This window comes from Centrocercus urophasianus, unplaced genomic scaffold (assembly GCF_019232065.1).
Source record: "Centrocercus urophasianus isolate 14NV4802_14NV808 unplaced genomic scaffold, USGS_Curo_1.0 seq_14, whole genome shotgun sequence".
Lineage (NCBI taxonomy): Eukaryota > Metazoa > Chordata > Aves > Galliformes > Phasianidae > Centrocercus > Centrocercus urophasianus.
In genome coordinates, this window is record NW_024884586.1 from 39,718,391 (window position 1) to 39,729,701 (window position 11,311).

Here is an 11,311-nt window from a genome sequence, read left to right on the forward strand (position 1 = left end):
CCAGTTTGAATGCTAGAGCAGAGCTATGTTTGTGGGATGGGGAGCAGCACAGCATTGGGCTTAAGATGAGGAGTTATGACATTGGATACGAGAGCGTAGAAAAGGTGAAACAAAAACTTAGTCACCATAGTAGTAGGGCTGTGAGAGGTTGTGAACAGCAAGTTGAAGTGTGAGAATATGGAGTTTTGGGGCAAATACAGTATCTGGCATGTCACAATTGAAGTATAACTTAACCTGTCTTATTTTTAAACACACAGTTTCTGTAGTTCATGAAAAAGAGAGGGAAGAAAAATTTGTCATGTGAAATCCCAGGTTTTGCTGAGAAGATCCAGGCAGGACTTATATTTGCAGTGGTGCATGTAGATTGAAAACAGTCTTTCTATTCCAGTCCTTGTATATCATTGTTGTTCTGTCCCAAAGGAAAATAATTGCTATACTTCCCCCTGTATCTCATCTGATCAGACTTGCCTGAACTTTTGCCTTTTTTTTTTTTTTTAATGCAGTTTCTTGCCAGTCTATAAAGCTGTATTTGCTCAAGTTTCATAGATGACTAATGCTAAATTCTGTCTTCACACTTCACACTTTATGGCATAAAACTATGTAATGTACTCTGTAATGTAGGTTGTTTCAGCTGTAGTGGCCACGTATACAATGTGGTGGTGAAAAGTGGATAGGCATGCTTTACTCATATTAAGCATTTTTTCATTTTTTTCATCTAGCAGAAGCAGTCCTGCGCCAGCTGTAACAGCAGCATCTGTGACCAACATACAGGCTTCTGAAGTCACTGTGCCACAAACAAATTCCAGTGAAAGCTCAGGGGGTAAGGAAAATGATGTAGTACATTGCTTCTATTGATTTTTGTAGAGCAGTATTTCTTCTATTGAGGTCTTCATTAAATATGTGCTGTAACATACTCAGCTTGATAAACAAATATACTAATATTTTTAGACTTGGGAAATCATGGCAGGGTATTTTGTACAGCAATGTTTGTTTATTCTTTTGTTTGCCACTTGCACTAGCAATGAAGTTTTCCAGTGTAGATGATGTTTGCAGATTGACTGGTTTAATGAGAAAAAATGTCCAAATCTGGAAGATAATTTTTTTCATTTATTTTTAATCTATTTTATAGTTAAATCCAAGGGGTGGTTCTTTACTGCTTGTAAACTGCTCCCATGTTCCTTCTCCTGTTTCATGAAATGAATTCTGGGAGTGAAAAAGCCTCAGTACAACAAATGCTCCCTAGTGATGTCTTTTAAAGCATATCCAACTGTGTGCTGCTTTATCTTCTGTGTTTTCTACAAGAAAACATAAACATACTTCTGAAAAGAATTGATGTTTTAGTGAAGTAACAAAGGCATCTGGTGAAAATGTTCACTTTAGAAAGGAGTTGCTGGCTTGCTGGTACTTCACCTGTGTACATGAACCAAAGCAGATGCAAAAGGGATTGCAACTGGTTATCCTTCCAAGGTGAAAGTTCATCAGTCTCAGAAATTTAGCATGGTGAAGTCTTATGATTCTAATTTCTTTTATCATATTACAAGTGCATTAATATGAGTAGGTGTGTAATTTTTTTCTCATCATAGGATAGAGGAAAAACATCCTACATATGCTTATTGATTTGAGATAGGCAACTGTTGAGGTATAGCTTTAAGTGGAACATTTTTCAAAAGGGTGTAGAGAATGTCTGATGTTTATGTCATTCTCTCTCACTTCATAGTTTTGTACACTGAGCCTGAGCAATGATACACTCAGGGCTTCTATGAAAAAAGGGAGTATCAGATTTGCCTTGGATTGAAGGCAGTCTTAGGCAATGTACATATGGCTGAGTACTTCTCTACTACAGAAGCAGTACTTCTTTGCGTACCAAGAACACAATAGGTATATTAGCATAGAGCTTCACCTGGCTAGTATAATCTGCTGTTTAACAGGGCTTATTAGGCCTAGCAGAGTGTCACTGCTGTCGCTGCCTTGTGTCTGGTATGTGAGTTCTCCCTTTAGAAAGAGCTTGAAACTAAACATTTGCTGTTCCAAATGGAATGCTTTTACCACCAACTTTTCCACTTTCTTGAAGACTATTTGATTAATGATTGCTTGACTAGTAACTGGAAACTGAAGTGTTTGTATGAACTAATCTTGCTAAATCTTTTAAAATTATTTACCTGTAGGTTCTTCAAATGAAAGCATTCCTCAAACTGCCACACAACCAGCCATTTCTCCACCACCAAAGCCTACCATCTCTAGAATTGCTTCCTCAACACATCTATTAAATCCATCACCCAGAATTTCAGGAAACGTTGCAACAAAAACGCCTAGCCCTGTCACAGCAGTGAAAAGGACATCTTCTCCCCATAAAGAAGATTCTCCCAAGAAAATGAAAATTGAAGAGGTATTTGAGATTTTGAGATTGTAGCATTTTGCAGTGCTTCAATCCAAAACTTTGAATATTAATTTCTGCTTCTGAGTACTGATTCACATGTTCCAGATTTCAAATACTTTGTTAGTTTTGTGTATTTCCTCCTCTGATTGCATCTTCTTTGTATATTCAGCTTACTAAGGTGTTATGTTCTTTATTATGCTGATACTCATCATGTGACACATACAAATGCATCAGCACAAGTACTTAGTTTCTAAATTCTTAAAAGCAGTTTTGAGTATAATGTTACACGTTGCAGTTAATTCTTTCTCTGTATTTTCTTCTGTTTTTTAACTAATGTTTTCATTATTGGTAATAGTTTTCTTGTTTTGTGTGCATTTCAGCAGGATGAAATAAGTGAAGCTACTAGCTGTGTAGATGTGAACGAGCATGAAAGAATGGAAACAAAGGTATCTATCACTGGTCTATATAATTTGTGTGCATTCATTGCAGCTCTTACTTTGGAAAATCACTGTGGTTGTTTTTACCCTAGAAATGACTGGTAGTACTTGTAGATATAGTATAGACTCTCCATTAAAGACATCAAATTCGTATGTTCTTCTTAAGGGGTATGTTAACAAATTGCAGTATGTTACCTGATACTAGTCTACCTTCTCCCCAAGTCCGTTGACACATACATAGTGATCTATTTTTTTTTGCTGGTCATTCCTAGTGTGTTATGCATAGCACAAAAAAAAGCTTGTGCTAACTTGCCAAGTTTTAGATTGTGGGGAAATGAATGGTGCTATATGAAGTCTTTTCTGATGGATATTTTATGCAGTTGTAGCAAAGCCTCTGGGGACTTCCAAAGGTCCAGGTGTGCTCCTACAGTATCTTGTAAATTGCCAGGCAATATTTTTGCTTACCATTGGTGGAAAGGGTGATGGTCTGTCCTTAGCTTTATGATAACCACTTACACTGTTTTTATAGGGCATGTCTTGGTACTCTTGGAATACAGTGGAAAATATGCCAAGAAATTAAAATAGCTAGTATGCTTTAATACTTGTGTTTAACTTCCACACCCTTCAATGAAAAATCTTATTTAGTCACCTTGAAATTGCTTTGAACTTAAGACAGGTGAAGGCAGAAATGGTTGTAAGCATTTAATCCTAATGTCGAAGTTAGATCCTTTGGATACAGATAATTATAAAAGTTGTAGGTAATCCTGTTAGGCTCTGTTGTAGTCTTGTCTAAATCTTATGTCCATAATTTGTATGGTAGGACTTGAGGGAATAGACTTCTTGACTAACATGGACTTGTTTTTTTACTGCTTTGAAATGCATACCTCTTAGTAGGGTGTGGCTTATTGTTTGGTACAATTTTAAGTAACAGGCTTTCATTAAAAGGAGAATGACCCACTGTCCTGTTTTAGTCATTCAGTCCCACTTAATGCCCCACAGATGTTCATCTGATCATAGAAAAAAACTGATCTAATTTACTAAAGTAGCAGGAATACTATTCTGGCAGAATGGTGAATTTAACCTTGTTATCAGTTTGCTCAGTAACAAATCTATATAAATGTGAATTTAAAAACAGTGTTTATTTGCAACCTTTGTAAAAGTAGGCTTAAGTAATTTACCTTTCTTCTGGCTTCATTTTCCACAAATAACTCTTAAAGTATCTTCAGTCCTTCTATTTTTGAAAAAACTGCTGGGGCAGGAAGATGCAGTTATGTGTAGGGATTGAGGATAACTTGTAGTAATAAGTGTAGGGGGGCTGCTAAAAAAGAAATGAAATGCTGAGCAATGAAATTAATGTTCAGTTCTTGAAACAGCTTCTGTATTTTGATTACGTAGGAATTTAGTCCTGATCTTCAGCTGTTTATGAAGTGTGTTCAATGACTTCAGCTTAGTTCTGTAGCATTGAAGGAATTTACTCAATTCATCACAGTGGAAAAGCAGTCAAATTTTGCAAGAAGTGCATTAATCTGTCACGTAATCTTTCTTGATACTACCCTTTTTCTTTAATAAACTGAATGACACACCACTTTTTCCTATAGGATTCTGCTTAAAAGCTATGGGTGGTGTACCAATCAACAAATGAGAAGTGAGGTGGCTTGTGTTGCTGTCAAATTCCTAGTGGGCAAAACATTTTTTAGTGTGCTGCTCAAAATGGAGAGCAAGAAGAAAATTCACAGGCAGTGCATGTGCCTGTGGCAAGTAACCTGGGGGGAGTATATAGGATGATGCTAGATAGCTGAGGTTGAGAAGGCCAGCGCCCTGCTGCAGCCAACATTGTTGATTTGTGTGATGGTGTAACTCTGATAGTGGACAAGGGAAGAGGCACTGATATTATCTATCTGGACTTCATTAAGGCCTTAGACGTGGTTCCTTATCTGTTTATTTTTAGGAGCTATTGGATACGGAAGTGAATGTTAATTCCCAAATGGAACATCTTCAGACAACTTTGCAAGCTCCTCAGGTACTGGTTTTGAAAACAATGGATTTCTGTTTCTGTATGTTGGTCTGTGCTGAAATTATCGAAATGAAAATAAAGTTGCTTGTTGTTACTGTCACAATTTTTGTGTTTTAGATGGTCATTGATCTTATTGAATATGCATTGTAGCTAAACATGTATGGCTTGCCATACAAACTGACTGAAGCTGGATTCGCTCTTCTGAATTGTGCCTTCAAAGTAAGGGGCTCAGTTTATTCCTTTGTGCTTTGCACATCACAGAATAATACTTTCTAACAAGGAAAAAAATGCTTTAAATAGCTGCTGCTCAAAGATGTCCTGGTAGAGTTTGAAAATTTGAGAAAGTTGGCTTCAGAGTCTGGTGTTTGGTGTGAGAGGGGAGAGAGAAGTTCTGTTCTGATAGTTTATTAGCCAACTGTCTCACTTCATTGCTGGTGAAGGAACGTAAGTAGCATTCTGTGATAGTCTCTTAAGCTTTCTTTCCTAATATTATAATCACTTCTGGAGAACATCTTTACTGGCATTTTTAAGCCTTACTTGTTGCTCTACTGATTAAAAGCTCACAATTGCAAATTGTTTTATGCTCGCTCTGCTCTTTAGATGATGTATAGTAAATGTATTGATTGAAAATGGGGATGTATTGCAGTAGTATTTGTTAACAGGCTTTTTGAACTACATGAGCAGACCACATGAGCGATATCTAATAAAGGTACCAAAATTAGCAGAAATTGTAGATGTTATGTGGGCTCTTCAAACTACTTCAAGGAAATTAGTTTCTTTAAAGATCACATAGTATGCCAAATTTATTTCATTTATTAAGAGATTACTACTAAAGTGTTCTAGTTTTTACAAATACAGTAGTTGTTACTCTAGCAAAGGTAATCTGGAAACTATAAAATTATGTTGGGCTTCTTCTGTCACTTTTTCAATATTTTCATTGGCTTCTAGAACATTGCTTACGTTACAGGACATGAAAACAATGCAGGTCAGCATGAACCAGGCAGTGGGCTACTGGGTGCAGGTTGGTGGGGAAGGAGGGTTATCAAAGCTATTTTGCTGTGAATCTTTGTTGCGTTGTGTTTTGCCATCGTCAGTCAGCGTACTCTGCTGATTCATTTTAATGAAGCAACTGTTGAGAGTAGTCATTTTAATGCAGTTTTTCCCATGTGTGAAATGTTCTTTATACCAATTTTGAATGTTTATAACATAAGAAAACATCTTCTGTTAAATTGTGTGAAGTAATAAATAATAACTGAATTATTGTGGTGTCAAATAATATGCAAAACTGGAAGGCAAATGAAGGGGTAGCAGCTTAAAAATAAAGGCTTCTAAGCATGTAAGAAATTAATTTATTGTATTGAATATTGAGTGTTTTCTTGGTTTTAGAAATAACTTAGGCAAACAAGATTTAATTATTATTAAGGGAGACAAAAGTGTTCAGGGTATTTTCAGTGTGGAATTCTTTTCCTGGTTATATAGCAGTGTTTTATCATACTATCTCCACGTTAATCTATTTTAATTTGTTCTGGAAATTCAATCAAAATGTATTCTTAAACAATCTGAAGTATAAATGTAGAAGGACACAAATTGCATAGGGGTCAGCCATCTCATCTTCAATCCGTAAGAGTGTTACTGAGTTACTGAGTTATTCATAGCAATCTTGAAATATTAAACGTCTTCATCTGATAGTAGATGTCAACCTTATTGGGTGGATATTATATCTTTATTATGGTACAGACTCTTAGTAGGCTCAGCTTTCTCTGCAGCACCTCCTAATTTCTTGCAGTTGTGGAAAAAGGAGATGCAGACTTTGAAAGAGATAGCTGCACTTTTTCGTTGTTAAAAATGGCTATGTAGGCAAAAGGAATATCTGCTTCTGTCTTTATAGTTTGTAATTATCCTTATCTTGGTATGTTTTGAACTACTCTTCAAGATTTGATTTGTTGTTGAACACTGGTGCCAATTTCTACAATATTCCTGTAATTTACAGTTAAGATACAAACAAACTTCTTCTTTTCTTTTCAGAAAACACCCAGTACAGATCTTTCCGATATCCCTGCTCTCCCTGCAAATCCTATTCCTGTTATCAAGAATTCAATAAAATTGAGATTGAACCGGTAAAAACAACCTCAGGGGTCCATAAACAATATCTGCCAACTCAACCTGTTGTCTTCTAATGCTAGAAAAAAAAAAAAAGAAAAAAAAAAGGAGAACAGAGAGTGCAAGACTAGAACATGATCGGAAATGGATTTAGGTATATTTTCTGCACTTCCCTTTCTGGGCTAAAATCACCACTTGATTGGAAGTCCAGGTTAGTATGTGAAGCCAGGAGTACTATTAATGTGTTAGCAACAGTTGCATTAAGTATTTCAAAGGATTACTGCCTTTAAAAACATGAACACTATTTGTATCCATATTTGACATACTGATTGAATTTGTTTGATGCATTGTTTCAAAATTGAGATAAAACTGGCATAAGAATCCCTTAAATGCACTTTTATGTACTTTTTTTTTTATTGGAGTATGACTAATCTTAGATCTTCAGCTGATGCGTTTTCATTTTATTGATGAATCTCTTCAGTAGTAATCTGCGAATGGGATGATGATCTATGATATGCTATACATTGAAGACAAAGTGTATAGTGTATCTAGTTCAACTGCCATCAAGCAGCAGTAAGCCTTTCAAGTGGAATGTCCAATCCTGGGGTAATGAGACATATGCTGAGGAAGTAATTGGGAAGTTTTTGGTATTGGTGGGACTTGATTAAGATGTTGTCTACTTTTATTTATAGGATTGTTTTAAGGTGCATACAGATCAGCAGTCAAACAGCGAATAAACTTTCCTTTGAACTAATCAAACTTATTTCCTTTTTGAGCTCTTTATTGTATTTCTTGGGAAAAGCTTTTGCATTTAGTGTTGGGGTTTTTATTGCAGCTTGTATGCACCGTATAGGACAATAGTTATACAAAATAAAAACAAGCCAGACCATAATATTGTTTTTTGTTTTTTGTTTTCCCTTACATAATCATAATACCTTGTGGCCTGTAGGCACAAATTCAAAAGTTTGTCCCATCACTGAAGTGTTTAAGTAAATCTGTGTGCCTGTGAAATGTAACACCTGTCTTGATGGCCTCTGAATCACTAAATATGAGATGATTTTTGTACACTCCATAAAAGTTCTGTATGCATTTAAAAGGTTCAAATTTTAAATAAAGGAAAAAAGATTTTTCCCCAAGAATTTTAAACTTCTTGTTTTTAGATGACTCATCAAAAATAGTTTTACATACTGAACAACATTGAATTTTTAAAAATATTATTTCTAGTAAGCACTTGACATCTACTAAGCTCTCTTACTCCTATTTTTTGTTCTGTAGTCCTATAAAAAAAAAAGATAAGTAACAACTATTTCTTTTGAAAGAACTGAATCTCTCATGGCAAAGAGGAGCAGTATGGAAGAATATGAGGGATATCAGCAGTAATAACAAGTGTAGATAACAAACTTCATGTTACTGTTACTTATTTGATATGTGGGATATCAAATCATATTCCCCTGCTTTGATTAGCATGTTTTATGAACTCTCTTCCCCCATTGTGCTCCATCCTCTTTACACGTGCATCTTTCATGTTAAAATTAAATTACTTACACTCTTCCCCTTATCCTTCTAAATTAATTCTCCAAAGTCAGAGTGTAGCTTATCTTTTACTTAGGCTGTGCAGTAACTGAAGGTTTTTTGTTTTTTTTCTGCCATTTGTCTAAGAAGTCTAGTAAACAGATCTTCACTTTTCCTTGCCCTGTGCAGCCTGCTGTTGTCCACCTCCCAAAGAAGGTTATATTAACAGTTGAAGTGTACAAGGTGTCTGTGTATTTTGTGTAGCTATGGAGTTTAGATCGAAATTGCCAGGCACAATTTTAGTCTTGTCATTTTGTTTACACATCAAAAAATCTTTTTCATTTTATTAAACGTTTCATGTAACTGCACCCAAGTTTTGCCAAGCTGGGAACTTGGAACTTTTCTGTATAGTGACTTTTTAATTCTAGTTTTCATAACCTGGAGATCAGACTGTTGCTTTCGCATGATGTACGTAGTGTCTCATGACTGGAGTTTGCTTTGTTTTATAGTATCTGTACTCCTTGTATTTTTCAAGAGCTATTTTGTAAACAGATGATGTATTTCTCCATTGAAAACACAATAAAAAACAGCACAATCCCATAGTTGCCTCATTTTTCTGAATGTACGAAAGTGTTTTTACTCTGAATTCATACTTTTCTCCTGATCTTTCTGCTAATACAAATTTCAACATGATCGAAAAGAAATGCAGCATAGATCAACATTCTGTAAGTAAGCATGTTGTATGTAGAAAGTAACTCTTAACAGGATGTTGAGTTCTAGTCTGTGAAAGGGAAAGGCTGTGGATTGTGCAGTGGGATTGAGGACGGAGATGTAGCTTGCCAAAACGCTTAAAGAACATCTCTTCCTCATCTTCTGATTAGGATTCCGTCTCAACTTTAAATTATTAGACAGTACCAGGAGAAATGTGCATAAACAATCTGGGGATTCACTACTTTCTTTAGAAGTTGAAACTAAGTTTATTAAGAAAATCATTAACAGTCTTGCTGTCTTATACTCCTTTTTTCTGCTGTTACTTCTTTTGTCAGCAGATGGCACTGTTTCTTGTCAAACAGTGTAAGCTTGCCCTGAAATAAAAGTAAAAATTACAGATAACTGCATCGCTTGATTGATCTTTGTATCAGCATGAGCCCAATCCTCCAAATGCTTGATGTGAGTAACTTTAAGTAGCCCCCCTTTGACTAAAATTTCTTCAACTGCTAAAATCACTGATGATTATGGTCTTCATATTATAATTACTGTGCCTAAAACAATGGACCTTTGTGTTGTATATATTTTTCACAGCATGCAATTGCTTGTCTTGTTTAGAACAGATTCATCATCTTTATATCTTGCCCGTCCCTTCTCCCCTTCATCACTGATGTTGTTTATGGCTTTAATTCCTTTCTATTCTTTCCAACCAATAAAAACCTGCAAGTAGATGTACAGATTTCTGTTCAGTGTTTCTCATCCTACCGACAGTAGGCTTCAATAGGTTTGTTCTGTGTTCTGGAAGTTCATAAATTCATAAGGATTTGCAAAGATGACATTGAAAATTGCTGTTATAGCCAGAATAATTAACATTCACAAGCCGTGTTACTAAGAGATCACTTTGGACATGCTGATTTGAATCAGACTTCTGAATTGATAGGTTTTAGCTAAAATTGTGCTTCCTTGCTGTAGTATGCAAACCATGCTTTGGTGTGTTTTTAGCTACAGTGTGTTGACAAACACTGGTAGTCGTGTGTAGTGACTGAGCAGTAGAGAATATCAAATGATAGTATGTGTATCATAATAAGAGAACAAATTTTAACAAAGAGTAAAAAATGAGTACTTCAACTCCTAGAATAATGACTGTATAGCAAGAGTCTGGTAGATACTATTGAAGCCAGAATCTACTCTTAAGTGCTGGGAATAATGCTAGAGAAACCACTGATGGTATACAGAATGTTTTTATTGCTTATGTTGTTACAGAAGGCATTTCACATGTTAAAGTGATTGTGGCATGTCTTATGTGAATTTATAAATACACTAGACAAGTAGATTAATCTCTTTTTGACATTGTTGCTGAACAATACCAAATTTTTATCACTTATAGAAGTACATCTTGATCGTACACTCATATTTATCTGTACGCAGTACATTAGCTTTGTTCTTGACAGGTTCACTTTTTAAAGATACAAATGCTCATATTGCAAGTACATCAGTAAAAACCATTTTTTATTTTACTTTAATCAAATTAGTAGAGCTAAGGCTCTGCTTAGTAGAAATAAAACATCTTGGGTTTGTTGATAGAAGCAGATGCAGTTTGATACGCCTACAAAGTTCAAACTAATAATTTGAAATTTCTACAAACATCAAACATCTGCTGCTGTCGTCACCAAAGGAATGTGAACTTTGATATAGAACTGCAGAGGGCACATTTTATTATGAAAAAGATAATACAATGAACCACTGCTGAATGTCCCATGTGTGTTGTTGTAGTTGTTGTTTTGTTTATTGGACTTTAAAGCTTTCACGGCTTTTTATTAAAGTTTAGGCATAGCTGATTTGTAGTGCTCTGACTAAATCCTGAGATGCTATCTTTGGGATGCAGTGTTTTTTTCTGTTTTGATAGTTGATTCCTCCTCCCTTCCCCCTCCTCCTTCTGCACTGCAACTGTGATCTGGTTAATTCATTTTTTGGCATACCTTTTAATTTTTTTTTAATGACTTTAATTCTCTGACTCTTGTTTTCTAGTGGAACGTTTGAATACACTAAGAATATGACATGCATTATGAAACCTTTACCTTATAAGCTTGCAAGGTATTGAGTTACGTAAGTGAAATGTAATAGCTTCCTAATAGTTCAAAAACAAACAAAAAACCATACCTG

General features: G+C 35.4%; 1 protein-coding gene across 4 annotated transcripts in view; it reads left to right on the top strand.

Moving 5' to 3' along the window:
- PAPOLA (poly(A) polymerase alpha) overlaps window positions 1–9,040 on the top strand; it is a 40,291-nt gene extending 31,251 nt beyond the window's left edge. Inside the window, exons 18-22 of one of the 4 annotated variants that reach the window (XM_042813279.1) lie at window positions 723–820; window positions 2,166–2,386; window positions 2,761–2,823; window positions 4,763–4,834; window positions 6,854–9,040. In XM_042813279.1, coding sequence (XP_042669213.1) covers window positions 723–820; window positions 2,166–2,386; window positions 2,761–2,823; window positions 4,763–4,834; window positions 6,854–6,949 — 550 coding nt within the window. In that variant the 3' untranslated portion in view covers window positions 6,950–9,040. Of the gene's footprint in view, window positions 1–719; window positions 821–2,165; window positions 2,387–2,757; window positions 2,824–4,762; window positions 4,835–6,853 lie in introns of all 4 variants that reach the window. The other 3 variants (XM_042813277.1, XM_042813278.1, XM_042813275.1) reach the window with 3 other exon arrangements.
- The last annotated feature ends 2,271 nt before the right edge of the window (window positions 9,041–11,311 follow it).